The sequence below is a fragment of the Octopus bimaculoides genome, chromosome 4, assembly GCF_046866305.1.
Source record: "Octopus bimaculoides isolate indiv1 chromosome 4, ASM4686630v1, whole genome shotgun sequence".
NCBI lineage: Eukaryota > Metazoa > Mollusca > Cephalopoda > Octopoda > Octopodidae > Octopus > Octopus bimaculoides.
The window spans coordinates 39,347,311-39,364,248 of NC_142931.1; the positions used below are offsets into that span (position 1 = coordinate 39,347,311).

The 16,938-nt window shown below is 33.5% G+C and overlaps 1 protein-coding gene across 5 annotated transcripts; it reads right to left on the minus strand.

Moving 5' to 3' along the window:
• Positions 1 to 2,416: 2,416 nt before the first annotated feature.
• On the minus strand, positions 2,417 to 16,857 carry LOC149136021 (uncharacterized protein C15orf61-like). Of its 5 annotated transcripts, none has more exons than XM_089350608.1 (3): positions 16,371 to 16,857; positions 9,257 to 9,597; positions 2,417 to 6,061 (listed from the first exon to the last, which is right to left on the minus strand). In XM_089350608.1, exons 2-3 carry the CDS (start codon positions 9,570 to 9,572, stop codon positions 5,934 to 5,936), a joined length of 444 nt encoding a protein of 147 aa, XP_089206734.1. In that variant the 5' UTR covers positions 9,573 to 9,597; positions 16,371 to 16,857; the 3' UTR covers positions 2,417 to 5,933. The 5 variants fall into 5 exon arrangements, with proteins under 5 accessions (XP_089206734.1, XP_089206732.1, XP_089206733.1 ...); XM_089350606.1 differs by lacking the exon at positions 16,371 to 16,857 and adding an exon at positions 15,951 to 16,001; XM_089350607.1 differs by lacking the exon at positions 16,371 to 16,857 and adding an exon at positions 15,947 to 16,001.
• Between the last annotated feature and the right edge of the window lie 81 nt (positions 16,858 to 16,938).

Sequence of the window (16,938 nt, forward strand, 5' to 3'; positions counted from 1 at the left end):
AGAAAAGATTCCTTTTAAGATTGCGTGATAGGATTGATATCCAGACAACATCTATTTTGTTTAGGAGTGACCATACTGCATGGCTGCAGTCAAATGACTGAAACAAGTAAAAGAGTAAAAGAGTATATATATATATATATATATGATGGACTCACCCATTGAGGATGACATATGAGCACTCTGCTTTTGCAGAATGACCTGCACAAATGATCTGTTTATAGTGATCAAATCGATGTTGTCTGAACAGGTGCACTGTGAACTATGTATCAGGTGTTAAAATGACTGCAGAGCAACATGAGATGAAGTGTTTTGTTCAAAAACACAATGCACCACCCGGTCTAGGAACTGAAATCATGATCTAGCGACACAATATCTTATCCTTTATTTGTTTCAGTCATTTAGACTGAGGCCATGCTGGGGCACCACCTTGAAGAACTTTAATTGAATGCATTCACCCTATTAATTATTTTTTAAGCCTGATAGTTATTCCATCAGTCTCTTTTGTCGAACTGCTAAGTTATGGGGATGTATACACATCAAAACCAGTTGTCAAGATGTAGTGGGGAACAAACACACACATGGCTTCTTTCACTTTCCATCTATCAAATCCACTCACAAGGCTTTGGTCAGCTTAAGGCTATAGTAGAAAACACTTGCCCAAGGTGCCATGCAGTAGGGCTGAACCTGGAACCATGTGGCTGAGAAGCAAACTTCTTACCACACAGCTTAACAAAAAGTATACACATGCATAATTATCAGAATATCATGTAGGAGTACATGTGAAATAAGCATGGGAGGGAAGAATTGTAAGAAGTTGAGGCTTATATTCATTCTCTGTAGAGCTGAAGTTTCCTGGTCTTAGATGAGATGCTTATTTTGTGCTGGTAGGAATAAGTTCAGCTATCATCATCATCAGGTTGAGCTTGCTCAAACATTTTTAATTTACACACACCTTCTATCTCAGTCTTGCATTAGTTGAGTGAGATCTTCAGAGAGACATTCAGTGTCTCTGGTGAGTTGATCTACATACATTGTGTTCAAATGACCTGCTTGAGTACAGCCATGCTTTGGCGTCCATAACAGTATATCACTTACCAGCTCTTGTTTAGCTCACCAGCAATGCCCTGCAAAGTGCAGGTGCCTTTCCCTTATGATGGAGGATACAGGAAGATTTCCATACAGCTGATTCTTGGTGAGATATGTTCTCCAAGATATGTTTAAGACTGCTCTTAACATTCGGAGTGTCAGTTCCATCGAGTTCCATTGGATTCTAGTCTTTTGGTAAGCGACCAGGCTGCTATTCCATGTAAAAGGACTAACTTTGCTATTGCACAGAAAAGATTCCTTTTAAGATTGCGTGATAGGATTGATATCCAGACAACATCTATTTTGTTTAGGAGTGACCATACTTTGGCTGTGTGAGTTTTTACATCTTTTTCAGTTGAGGCCCTCTCAGAACCAGTCTTAGAGGTGCGGTAAAGGATCATGGACTCTTAATTAAAAGACAAAATATATCAGGCATAGTAGCATAGTAAGAAGTCTGCTTCCCAACCACATGATTCCAGGTTTAGTCCTACCGCATGGCACCTCGGACAAGTGTCTTCTACTACGGCCTCCAGCTGACCAAAGCCTTGTAAGTAGATTTGGTAGATGGGAACTAAAAGCCTGTTGTGTGTGTGTTTATGTCCTTGCAACTTGGCAGTTCAGCAAGAGGCCAATAGAATAAGTACTAAGCTTAAAATTAGAACGGGTTAATTCAATTAAAATTTTTCAAGGTAGTGCCCCAGTATGACTGCAGTTTGATAACTGAAACAAGTAAAAGGTATATTAATTGTAATAAAATTATCTATCATTATGCATGTGACATACACGGTCCTATGTGACTAGAACTATTACACTTGACATTATAGGAACTTTATCCCAAACCATTTTTTGTTAAAATGCATTAACACTTTCGATATGATTATCCATAGTTTAATTAGAGGAGTTGGAAGAGGAACATGTGCATGTGGAAGAACTTTTATTCTACAATCAGATCTGACCAGACGTATTTTAAAAACAACTTGTCTTCTTTCATAAAAATAGACATCCCATTCAGTTTCAATTCTGGCTATATGAAAATTGTTAACACTTTGGAGCCCTGCAAAGTGGAATGAGTTGTTCAGTGTTCTCCCTTCCCATTTTTCAAAGCAATACCTTTTGTAGTCTGCTTTAGACTACAAAACATTTGCAAGACTTGCAACAGTATATTTCTCAATAAACAATTTTGTGAGTGAGTTTGCAAGAATAAGTTTAATTTTGTCAAATGTTGACTATCAGTTAAGTATTCAGAATGTTGTTTCTCAAAATTGCACAGATATATTACATCCAAAGCAGATATGTTAAGTAAATTATCAAAGAAAAACAGAAACTTGTCAATAGTACAACCATTCTCTCTCTTTTTTTTTTAATAATCAATAAATTAATACAACATATATATATACAAACTATTTTGGTTAGTATTTTCTTTTCAAAAATATCTGAATGCAAACATGGATTCAATTCAAAATAGTTGTAAAATCATTTTTATACAGTTATTTTGATTATTTTCATTTATGAATGAAAAACTTTATTTTTCAAAATTACAACCAAAAATAGAAAAAGAAAAAAGGAGCAATTTCAGTTGATTTTTTTGATTTTTTGACTGAAACATTTGGATTATGTTTCATTAAAAAAAGCAGAATAAATAAAAAAAAATTATATCAAAACTATAAAGCTGAAAAAAAATAATTAAAAGTAAATTGGATAAAAATTATCAACAAACAGAGCAATGCTACAAATTCTCTCACAATTATTATTCTTTGAAAAAATATGTAATTAAAATTAAAGGAGGTAAAGAAGCTATAATGTTAAGGAACTGGGCTACTGACGACATGAAAACAATAACTACAAACTGTTGTACTCTGCAGCAAAGTACGAAATTCTGTTAGTCTCAGCATACTTAGCTGAAAATATTTAATACATATCCCACAATGCATTCAAGTGGTTGAGCATCCAACTATAAAAGTTAATCTCAATTATCCAAATGTAAATATACAAATTTGAGAAAGAAAAAAAAAACTCACATAATAAACTGTTTTTGTTTTTTAAACAATCTAAGAAATATGCTAAAACGTCTGAAATAGTTACTAGAAGTGAAAAAAAAAAAAAAAAAATTACATGTTCTTAGAAATAGTACAGTTAGAATAGCAACTTAACAGTTAGTAAAGTATTGTATATATTTTGAAATAGTTTCTGATAAGCAATATTTGGTGAAATAATTCTAAATGGAAGAGAAAACTATAAGATGCAAATTAAAATTTATTGAACAGTTTATAATTTCAAATTTGCCCTATAAATAAACATTTTAATACTATAATATCAAGTAGGCATCGTATTAACAAAAATGTAATGTGAAGAAAATGGTTAGATGAGACATATAATATCAAAATAGATTAGAAATCTTTTTTATTTTTATTAAATAAAACCATTTCTTACAAGGCAATTTTTGTTATGGATGACAGCCAGAAATCTTGAAACAAAGTTGCAATATCTTAAACAGCTATATACAACTTTGTGTATTCAAGAGATTTCTTTTAATAAATACTCCTATATATTTGTCAGGATAAAGTATTTAGGATGACTTAGAAAATGGTACAAAATAAGTAATAATCATTTCTTTTCTATTATCGGCAGAAGGCCTGAAATTTGGTGGGCAGGAACTAGTCGATTACATCAACCCCAGCACTTGAGTGGTATTTATTTCATTGATCCCTAATGGATGAAAGGCGAAGTCAACCTTGGAGGAATTTAAACTCAGAACGTAGTGAGACAAAATACCGCTAAGCATTTTGCCTGGCGTGCTATTGATTCCGCCAGTTCGCTGCCTATACAAAATAACTAATAATAATAAGTAAATATTTGACTCACTTATCATGCATTTTTGTTAATCTTCTGGCCATCTTCAGATGGTATATTATTTTATACTATTAAGGAGGGTTTGAACTCCGAAACCAATTTTCTAATATGAAATTTCAATGCTCTTGACTGCTCTAATGGTCAATGCCATTGAAACCTTATATAAGAAATAAAGATGTTGAGTTCTGAACAAGCCTAGGGATACATATTATATAACTTTTTGACTTCATTAAAAAATAAACCATAATTCAACAAACTAACAACAAACAAGAACTAATTAAATATAATAATATGATGCACATTTTAACAAAAGTTGTTAGTACTGGGAACAAAAAAAGATATGTCAAAATTAATGTAATTCATTCAGTAACAAAACAATTAGAAACCTATAAATGAGTACAATATATATAACAATATATATGAAACTAAAGTAGAAGAGACACGTCTTCTACTGTTGCTTCAATTGACCAATACTTTGTGAGTGAAACAAGCATAAATATGTATCTATATTTCTATGTTTACATAGAAATACATCAATGTATACATATGATATATACACATACACACATATAGTTGCAAGCCTGATTATATGGTTATGAAGTTTGCTTCTCAACCATATGGTTTTAAGTTCAGTCCCACTTTCTGGTAATTTGGGCAAGTGTCTTCTACTATAGCCTTAGACCAACCAAAGCATTGCAAGTGGTTCTGGTAGACAGAAACTGAAACAACTCCATTTTCTCTCTGTCTGTTTGTCTCTCCTATTGTATCTATGTGTGTGTGTTCTGTACAGCCTTGCTTGGACATCACCTGATAACTGAAAATGATTATCACTACGGACATTAAAAGATGATGATGACAATGATACAAGCAATGTCATTCAATACTAATATTCTGCAAGAATATGTCTGGCCAAGGAGAAATATTACCTTGCTTGGAAATAGGTGAGAGTTGGCAATGCAAAGGGCATCTGGCTATAACAAATCTGCCTCAATAAAGTCTGTCCAATCCATGCAAGCAAGGAAAAGTGGACATTATGATGATGACATACAGTATGTGTGCATGTGTGTATGTACATTTGTGCATATTTGAGTGTGTCTCTGTGTATATTTTATTGGGTCAACCAGAATCAGAGTTCATCTACACTGTATTTGCAAGCTTAAATATTGAGACAGAAATTTTGAAGTTTGTGAAACACAGAATACTGATTCCAGTTGGCCTAATAAATTACACTATACTTTAGGTAGAGAGTACTCTTCTTTACTACTACTAACCCTAATGATTACGCACATGCACATACACACACGAACTTCTACATAATTTCCATCTACACAGGCCAGTCCAAGTCTATGTTACATATTCCCAAAATGCTGTGCAGTGTGGTTGAACTAGGAACCACATGATTATGAAACAAACTTTTTAACCACACAGTCATGCCTGCATCCATTTTAATAAGGAAAAAATTAAGAGACAGATGAAGTGTTTTGAGAACAACCAAAAATACATATAAGAATGGCTGGATGGAATTAGATATTATGCAAAGTTGAACATGTAAAAAGAAAACAAACAAACATACTTTTAAATTATATAATTAAATAACATTTCAAAAAGTAAAATTACTTTTTTTGTGGTTTAAATATAAAAATAATAAATAAAGCAAATTTACATAGGAATGTACAATTGTTGTCAAGAAGTTTTGTTGGCATGAATATCATTGCTAGCCAGTTTAGAGAGTTTGCTACATGCAAGAGCATAAGCTTTACAGCTGCAATGACATATCATTGCAACAAAAGCTATCACTATAATTAATACAAATACTGATGCAACAAAACTTAATTGGTATATTTGAGGGACAGACATTTCTCTAGGCAAACATATATATAAAAAAAAAAGAGTCTTTAGGTTATATTGAAATAAACAGCATCCGTATGGCAATCCCAAATGAGAAAGAGAATGAGAAGGATTTTGTTGGATTGGTTTATAAGAAGTAAATGATTATTTCAGTACTGTGAATTTTTTTCTTCTTTATTCAGGAAGTATATTCGAACAGTGCCTTTCGTAGTTTCTACATCTTCATGATATCTGACCAACATCCAGCAAGCAATGCCATATGCCAATGTAGGAACACCTATGGTTTAAAAATAAAATAAAAAAATATTTAGACATTGAATCATTGTAACAAAAACTTGACGATATATGTACACACAAGCACTCAATGGCATAGATGTGTTATTGAGGGTTTTAGAACAAGGAGTATATATATATATATATATATATATATATATTGTTGTACTTGGGGATGGTCATATTGCCAGTTTAGCCAATATATATATATATAAAATAGAAGGAACCAACTTCTGTTAAAATCAACAAAAGAATCAGTTATATAAATCATCTGCAAATACAATGTCAGAGAAAAGCACAGCACCTTCAGTAATTAATGGTTGCTAAGCTGCTGAAAGTGCCAGAAAACATTATTGAACCAGCTTATACAGTCAACCAGTATATCTATATCTATGTCTCTCTTTTAATTGTTACAAATAGAAAAAGTTATTACATTCAGGAAATTAAAATGCAAGCAATCAAAACTAATAGAATAAACCATAAAAATTGTAAAGTTAACAGAACAGTAAAAAATATAATTCAAGTAGATAGGACATAATTTGAGTTTATCATACAAGATAGCTTACATCCACTTGTATACTAAATTCTTCATAGAATCTAATCTTAATTCAAATCAGTAACTACAACTGTTCTTATGAACCAGACATCTGATTTTGGCAGAACTCTTTCAGATTAACAAAAACAAAGTTGTTTGTTCTTGGCTAAGGGCTATACTTGTAGTTATTTCATAGGTCCTTGCATACACTTTCACTGCATCATCATTGTTTTATATCCACTTTTTCATGCTGGCATAGGTTGGAGAGTCCTTATTCAGAGTCACTAAGTTGGGGCCATAAATCACACAATCAAGGAATTTAAGGTTGAGCAACCTGACAAATAATTCCTTAGTAACTATAAATATTCATGACACAGTTAATCATCTCAAACATGAATACTGAATTCACAAGTAGAAACAAATTCTTGGTATTTACTCAATGATAGAGAGGATGTGGTTATGTTTAATAATAGGTAATTCAACTATTGTGTGTGTGTGAGAGAGAGAGAGAGAGAGAGAGAGAGAGAAAGAGAGAGAGAAAGAGAGAGAGAGAGAAAGAGAGAGAGAGAGAGAGAGAGATAGAGAGAGAGAGAGAGAGAAAGAGAGAGAGAGAGAGAGAGAGAGAGAGAGAGAGAGAGAAAGAGAGAGAGAGAGAGAGAGATTTAACAGAAACAAAATAGCAGCTATACATGATGTCAGAAATTTGTTTAAAAAGTACTTTTTGTCAATCATGTAATGAGGGATGGCACAGAAGCTGCCAGTGTCCAACCATCATCCTTATCTGTTAACATTGGACTTCTTTAAATCTGACACACTCTACCATCTGTGTTGCTAGCTAACACTCACATTACCATGCCACTCATTATTGATGACCATCACTGATCTTTTCCATTACTCTCTGCAGCACAGTTACACTTCTATCACATCATTCTCTACCTTTTTCTCTCCACACCCTTGATCACTTTGTTTCTCACTCCCTCTGCTATTCACTCTTATGGACTTGTTGCTGTGAATGAATGGAGACATTGTAGAATAGTGAAGGCTGTTCATTTAACCTTGCAAGGTACAAGGCAATCTCTCTAGTTCTGGTACAACAATAAAATGCACCTAATATGATCTGTAAGATAGCTGGCAAAAGAACAGAGAAAATGCAAATTGAAGAGGATCCTTCAGGCCAGGACCTCACTAATGTTGGTATAATGACAAAATACACTTAGTGCACTGTAAAGTGGTTCATGTAAGGAAGAGTATCCAGCCGTAGAAACCAAGTCAAAAATGAGATATGATAAAGATCTCTGACCTGTCTAGGATGGTAGCAACTTCAAATTAAAAAACTGACTTGGGCTATGGTGACACATCTACCTCAAGACAGCATATAAAGCAGATGTAAAATGATGGTAGGTGATAAATTTTGGGGGAATCATAGATGTTAGATGTTTATTATTAATGTAAGATGGTAACTTGAGCAGAAATAAGCTGAAGTAAACTAATATAAAATGGGGAAGAGTAAATTAGATTCAAAGTGATGTTTTTTCTCATTTATTATGCATACTTGCAGTCACTTAAATTATCTATATGAATTTAAGTTTTTATTAATGTAGAATTTTTTAAAGGAAGCATTTTGCAAATATGTGAAAGAGGGCATGGTGTGAAAATGTAGTAATTGTTATTATTGTCATTTTCTTTATATTGCTTTTCTACAAAGGATTTTCTTTTGTATAAAAAGTGGATTTACCAGTATGACATATTCGTGATGTTACTATCAATGTACTTCTAAACTATTTATCTTTTATACATTTTCTTAGTGTCATTGTTTAAACAAGATAATTATTGCATAAAACAATACTTGATATTTTATAATGTTCAGCACAGCTTACTTCAGTATTTATGGAATGCCATGGGTGATTACTGTAGAAAATAGAATTTTTTTAGTTTTGGGGTTGAGGTTAGTGGAGCAAAGAAGTTTTTTTTTCATCATTTATTTTTATCTTTATTATAGATGTTGATGACAAAGAAACAGAATAAAACTAAATTTTAAAATGCTTTCTACTTTTTTATTATAGGCACAAGGTCTGAAGTTTTGGGAGAGGGTGTTAGTCAATTACATTGACTCCCAGTGCTGAAATGGTACTAACTTTATTGACCCTGAAAGGGTGAAAGACAAAGTTGACCTCAGTGGAATTTGAACTCAGAACATACAAATGGACAAAATGACACTAAACATTTTGTCTGATGTGTTAAATGATTCTGTCAGCACACCACCTTTGCAACTAAATCTTAGAATGATAAGGAAAATAAAATTAATTCTTATGATTGACAATTTCAAATCTATTAAAATAAGTTGTATTAATTTGAATGTAAATTATTTTTAGACAAGTAAAAACAATGAGTTGCAAATTGTGCTGTAGTAGAAAAGAGTAAGTTTCAAACATATAATGAATAATCCAAGTTCATTTACATGCTGTATTTACTCAAGTACAATGTAATCTCAAATATAATACAAACCATACCCCTACTCTAAACAAAGTTAGTAATATATTTTATTCTTTCATGTTTTTTTTTTATATTTAAGTGTAATGCTTCCTCAAATTTTGACTGCTATTTTGTATTAAATATCTCACATTGTACACAAGTAAATACAGTAGTCCAAAGTCAAGTACTTACCTAAATTAATAACCTTCAAAAAAGTGAAGAATGTGTTATCAAAAGTCAGATCTTCATAAGGTCGTCTGGTACAATGATACTTAATGAAAGGAAAACAACCAGTTCTTAAAATATGATAGTTATATTTGCCAACTGTCCAGTTGAAATGAGAGAGGCCAAAATGATCGTTACACACTGATTTTTTATATACGCTGAACGATGTCCAATATGGATGTTGTCGTTGAAGAAGGTGGCACGTGAGAACTTCTGATGCCAAAGGTCTATTTGGGTAGTTATGAAGGTGAATTTTCTGTATAATCTTGTTTACCACCTTCATTTAAATGAAACCAAATATTTCCTCACTATAACAGAGAAATACAGAAATTTTACCTTAAAATGTTATCTTTTACATATTCATGAAACAACTTTTAACAACTTTTAATTTCATGACAAAAAACAAAAATAAATTTCTAAAAATTTTAATCTCAATATATGGAGAAGTAAAAGCAAGTCCACCTGTTGCTTTATATAAATCCTATCTATTATTTTCATGGTATTCACCCAAGATCTAAGTTCACAAGTTAGTTGCACTCACCCTTAAATTAGTAATCACAATATTATTTCTTGAAATACTACCCAGAATAAAGATTATATTTTTATTTGTTTGCTTAAAGAGAAAGGATCACACCACATCTATGGCTAAACTGAGCAGTTTAATTTCAATTGTTGTACATTAGAAATTGGAGTGAACACAAAGGCAAGGAGGAATTTTCAAATGGATGCAATTCTGTGAAGCTGAAAGTTAGAGCAATTAGGAAAATTATTGGCTGAGTCAGGAAAGTTGTCTTTCATAGAGATGAAGCTTACATTATAGTTTTTCACAACTTAAAGTCCCCTTAAATCAACAAGGAGGAAAGGAGAAACGAAAACAGAATAAGAGAGATTATAAAATTTACTTAGGAGGACTAGTAGTTACCTATGATTGGTGTTAGATATTATGTATACAAAAGCAGCATGACTTTTTGTAAGACATGGAGGGTGAATATATTGACAAGGTTAAATACTGAGAGGTGGAGAATGGTACCTAAGAAATCAGTTGTTGGGTTTGTCATGAATAAAATATTCAGGTTAGGAATGAAGATATACTTCTTAAAACTGCACTATTTTTACTGGACCACATACAAAATATTGAAGAAGAGTAGGTAGTAGTGTTTTGATAACTCTGAGTCAAGTAGCAAGTCTAAATTTTCTAATATTTTCAATTGATTGAGCATACCTATTATCAAGAACATTCCAGCTATGACAACTCATCTTTTAGTAAATGTAGGACTCTGTTAATCAATCTATCCATCCTTTTCCCAAAATTATAGAGTATGGGTTAGGAGAATTTCGCTGCTATTTCTAGCACAAATTTCCCTCGACTAAATTGTGACTGTCTTTTGAAAGAAGGCTGTGCTTTAAGTAATAAAACTTTGCACAACTGTCCTGCAATAAAGATGAAACACTGCTCAAATGAACATACTGAACAATTTGAACAATAAATAGCAGAAAGTCAGGACTTGTGGTTGCTCTTAGGCATTGTATCACTACTTCTAAAGTCATAAACCTGTTTAGAGTTGACTAAAGTTACTGAAATAAAAATTTCTAGCTGACTACATCAAGACTGCTAGTGCTTACTTTACTATTAAGTTTCCAAGTAATAGGCATTGCTGAATATCCCCACTATACACACCTAGTCATTCTTATTAAACAAAAACTGTCCAAATATATATCACATTTCTAAATCAATGGGTGACATTTAGACATAACCGAGTTCCATACCAATTATACCTCCTACTTTAGCATGAGAGATATTACACTAATGTAATTATAATAAATTTAAGCAATCAAGTCTTGTTTTTATATGAACAACAAAATAGACCTAACACTGTCCTAAAATGAAGTGCTCTGTAACTTGATTCACAGGTTTATTAACTACACAAATTCTATTGAATACAAAAATGAAAAGTGGCTCTTGATTGAATTAGACCATGACAGCCTTAATGTGAATACAGAAACTGCTTTAAGCAAATATCAAGGAAGAAATGAGATATAAATAGAATAAAGAAAAAAAAAATCTAGTTTTATTTAAATAAATGGTTTCTTATCTTGCCACAACTTTGCTCTTGCTACTAACACAAAGCTGTGTATGCTGTATAACTGGAAAACTGACACATTTTTGCATTCAATTCTTTATAAGTCAATAAATGAAAATGTCTGTTCAGCGAAAGTTCACAAGATCAGTCATTATTCTTTGATTATAATGATTTGTTAAAACATGTTAAATACAGTCTCAGAATGGCTTTTATCTGTATTTTCCCTTGCTCTGGAAGAAATAGCTGTTCTAAGTTTGGTAAAGAAGTTTTATATCGCTTAAACCAGATTAGAGAACCTTTTAATGTTTAGAAGGCTGTGTTGAAGTTAACTGCCATTTAACAAGGCCTCTCTCCTACAACAAGACACCTACACCTGCACCTGTCTTTCTATCATACTTTAACATCTCACCACCTGGTATAAAGCTACCTTCCTCAATTCTACACCCCTCAGTTGAGGGGTCTTGTAAGTTACCTAGTGATCTCACTGGTGCTATGTAAAAAGCACCCAGTACACCCTGTAAAGTGGTTAGCATTAGGAAAGGCATCCAGTTGAAGAAACCATGCCAAAACAGATATTGGAGCCTGGTGCAATCCTCTGATTTATCAACTCTTGTCAAACTGTCCAATACATGCCAGTATGAAAAGCAGGTGTTAAATGATGATGACAATGATGTTAAACCAATTATTATATAATATGTGCATAGAAATTCCAATGAAATGTAAAAGATAGTTTTGGAATAAGCACACATATCATAACATGAAAAATTTCTTCAGATTTCTGTTTTAAACATAATTTTAATTAAAAGTTTAGATAAACAAATAGAGATAGATGTCTCTAAAATTAGCAATTAGTTGAAAATACAGGCTTTAAATAAAATTAAATCAACAAAAATATATTTCAGTATAATCATTTCCTCTCAAATCAGACTTCTTTCAGAAGACTACACTCAGTTTTTCAGATGGCCTAACAGTAACGCATGTAAATGAATTTGTCTACAGATAATGCGATTATACAATAGTCTGTGCAAATGCAGAAATGACACATTATTCTCATGTCTAAGGATTCAATCTTGATATTGTAAACTAATAAAAAGTTACGACAGTTAGGCCAATAACTTGGACAAGTATGTAACATCACTTAAACAACTAAAAGCCAGAAAACAACAACTTTGGCCAGGTAAGAACAGCACATTTTAAAATAGTACTGAAAGATAGACAGATTGTAGGTAAAAAGGAAGGAAGCAAAGGGTTTGTCAGAATAGTATGTCCATATTAACACACACTGAAAGAGCAAATTTCTTGTTGCTGAGGTTTACCAATGTTCTGTGGCGAAAGGTTCTTGCAAAGCAGTGTCAGGGCAAATAAAGACATTGGAAGATAGAAAGGTGTACAGAATGACGGTAGTGCATTTACCATCACTGATGCAGAATTAAAGCTGTTTGGAAACGTTATTACAAGAAGTTGCTGAATGAGGAGTAGGTAAAAAGGTTTGTGTGTGTTGGCACTCCGTCGCTTACGACGCCGAGCGTTCCAGTTGATCCGATCAACGGAACAGCCTGCTCGTGAAATTAACGTGCAAGTGGTTGAGCACTCCACAGACACGTGTACCCTTAACGTAGTTCTCGGGGATATTCAGCGTGACACAGTGTGACAAGGCTGATCCTTTGAATTACAGGCACAACAGGAGGTAAGAGTGAGAGAAAGTTGTGGTGGAAGAGTACAGCAGGGTTCGCCACCATCCCCTGCCGGAGCCTCGTGGAGCTTTAGGTGTTTTCGCTCAATAAACAGTCACAACGCCCGGTCTGGGAATCGAAACCGCAATCCTATGACCGCGAGTCCGCTGCCCTAACCACTGGGCCATTGCACCTCCACAGGTAAAAAGGTCTACTCCAAGTAGATCCAACAGAGAGACCGGCAGTTACAGTTCATAAACACAACCAAGGATTAGAAGGCAGGGAAAGCAGCTGAAATGCCAAAGAGAGTCATTGAGATGCTGAAAATATTCAGTGCACTTGTTACATAGGTAGGTGCCATACCCAATGACTGGCATAGTAAGTATTAACGACAACTGCTTTAAAAACAAAGGAGATGCTCTAAAAAGCAACTGCAGAGGCATCAAACTGACAGGCCAAGTTACGAAAGAATTATACAACTGATTAGGATATATATTACTGGAGATGAGATGCAGTTGAGTTTGTAGTGGTTTGTATCACTGGCGCCCTCTTCCTAGTGAGGCAACTACAGAAGTTCTTCGTTAAAAGTCACTGTTATCTTGCATTCAGTGATCTAGAGAAGGCCTTGGTAGTCTGATTGTTGCAGAAAAAAAAAACTGTTTGGCTGGATGGGTTGTAACAGCATGCAAGCCCTATACAGAGACACCGTTAGAAACGTGTGAGTTATATATAAAGCGAAGATTTCAATGCACAGGAAGATGTTTATCGAGGTTCGGTTCAGATAACTGAATCTGTCGAATATTTATTTATAGAAATTCCCAAAACCAAGAGGCTTCAAGTAGATCTAGCAATGATATAAACAAGAAAACTGGACAAGAGACATTAGGGAAGTGCCTCTGCTCAATAGAAAAGTAGTAAATAGAAAAGCTATGTTATGAATTCAATGTAAACTATGAGTGCACAAGAATTGTAGAGAAATCACTAGGTAATTGACAGAAAAGGAAAACTTGGTATATAACACACAGGAGTAGTCAGCAGGTACACAGGTGTAGTCAGCAGATGCACAGGTGTAGCCAGTAGATAAACATAGTCATTAAATCAAATAAATTGGGCAACCCTAGAGTTCAGTATTCCATTGTTACTTTTATCAATCGGCAGGTAAAAAAATTTTGTTAGGAGACTGGTGAAGAAATTTGTTTGTATGTCGTTCATTTTTCACACACAAATTCTAAACAACCTGATACTATCATACTCTCCTCAGTGAGTTTGCACTGAATGAGTAAAATACTAGACAAAATAGAGTACTAATCTTAATTCAACACACACATTCAAAACAACCTATCTTCATTACAAATCAAAATATCCACTTCTCAAAAAAAAAAAAAAAAAAAGCTGCCGATCGCTAAACAAAACGATACTAAGCTGTTTGATTCACATTTGTGAAAGTGGAGTACTAAACTCAAAGATCACCGACAAAGTCTTTCAAATTCTCGCAAGGATTCAGAGAAGTAATTTAATAGTTTATGTTACCTAATTAGCAGTAAGGTGAGCTTCCAAAGCATCATAGCCGGAGTTAGAACGGTGTAGATGAAATCTGCACGAACGACGAAGCCGAAATGAGTTAAGAACTAAAACGAAAGAAGCTATGTCCAGCACCTTTTCCACTACTTATTTTCCTTTTTAAAGATAATAAAGTCTAATTTGAGGAATATTTGACTGTTATTTCTAGAAGGGTGAGCGATCACGTTCCTAAAGATCGTTTAATGATCGAACAGACCGAGACTCAAAGACATTCTAACCAAGATTATCCCATTTTTTTTTCAGATATATATATTTTTTTTATCTCAGGCCTTCCCCCTTTTTTAAATATAGTAGGGTGTGCTTTGAGAATTAGCTGCTGTTTCTACCAGATCCAGCGACGGTGTAGAAATGTATTCGCTCCAATGAGCATTATAAAGAACTGAAAGATTGTTTCAGTTTTCCGGCTACACAATGCACTCAGCCTTGTGTGAATACATTGCTGATATAAAGTTTGTATAAAATGCTGGTACTAGATATCGCTAAGAACGAATCATAACTGGAGATCTTATGACATAGTTCAGAAAGACATTATTCCTTTCGCATGTCTAACAGAAACCTGTATCTGCAGCCGTTTTAAACACAACCAATGAAATAAATATTGATTCAACCAGACAATAAGGAAGTACTAAGACTTCGAAACATGTTTAAGTTCATACCTTTTCTGAGAATTCATAATAGAAAGGCAACAGAAAGGCACGCGCATTTTACCACCAACATATTGTACCCGTAAAGTTAAGGAAAGTATTTAAAATTAAACTAATCTAGTTAAGACAGGTTGTTTTGTGATTATATTGAAAAATGTCTGATGATTGATGTGTACAGTTAGAAAGTGTGCTAAACAAATAACAAAAGAAATCTACGTTTCGTGTCTGAATATAGTTTTATCATAATTTACGAAAACAGTTAAAGTCAATAAACAAGAACGATAATAACAAAAACAAACATCGAAACAAACGGTTAATCAAACACGGTAATTTCTTAACACATTAAATGTGAAAGGCAACTTTTAATTAAGAATATATTATGTGAACGAAGAGTAGTTTTAGTGTTCATAACGGTGTTGTAAAATAAAATTTGCAAACTATAAAAAAAATAATAAATTCCTTCGATAAATTGAAATATTCTGCCCGTAATACTTTTAAACCTTAACAGACGACAGTGAAGAATTGCAAAGAAATGAATGAAAGAAAGATAACCCACTCAAATACAATTAAATATCTTTGTGATATAAGATGAAAGCAGTTTAAATTTCAAAAGTCAGTGGGTTACTCTACAAGTTAATGATTAGAATGAGAAAAAGTAATTGAAGATCAATAAATTACTTGCCGTGTGGAGGTCACGCTTGCATTACTGACAGCTTCGCAGTGCATTGTGGGTGTTCAAACATCCGGTACAACAATTTTATGGTACCTCTCTCACATGCAATAAAATGATAGACATGCTAGAAATAGCAGCTAAAAATCTTTCAAAATCCCACCGTGCTGTATTAAAAGAAGGAAAGGCCAGTTGGACAGTCAAATCCCTCATATACAAACAGACGGGGTTAGTCACGGCTTTTAATCGAAGATCTGCTCTATAAGGGCTGATGTAGGGCTAAACAGCAACGATGTCACGTGGTTGAATGCGAAATGGGGATCTTGTTCTGTGGCTCTACAACAATTGTGGGCAATCTGTGACCAGAGAAATTTTCTGAATGGCACGCCTAATGAAAAATTATCGTAAAATTTTTTTAGTGGTGCGACTCACCTAATGATGAACCATGCCTCATGCAGCTCGTTTCTTGGAAAAGGTTGCCCATGTCTGCTACGTGCTGAGGAAATGAAATCTACAATTTACTTGATCATTATATCCATTTCAACAATGTCTTTTTAATCTAGTGGAAATTGTTGATTCTGTACTCAAATGTATTTTGTAATTGAATGTGAAATAGTTGGAGTTAGTCTCTGTAGTCCGCATAGAATTTCGATTGCAATTGGGTGGAGCAATTCGGCAAGTGTGGTTTCTTGCACTAATGCCAAAGTATAATTTCCTAGTTTAAATAAAATAGATGAAATACCGCACGATATTTGCCCAGCATCAGACTAGGGAAGTGGGGCGACCTAGCGTAGGAGAAAGCTCTTAAAATTTCGAACAGTAAGTTTTTCTGGACAAGAAAATGAAATCAATGGGATAAATATCTATTCTACATAACATATTGAGCACTCTTTGCTTCGTAATACACACACACACACACACACATATATATGGCGGTGCTCCAGCATGACCGATATTATATATATATATATATATATATATATATATATATATATATATA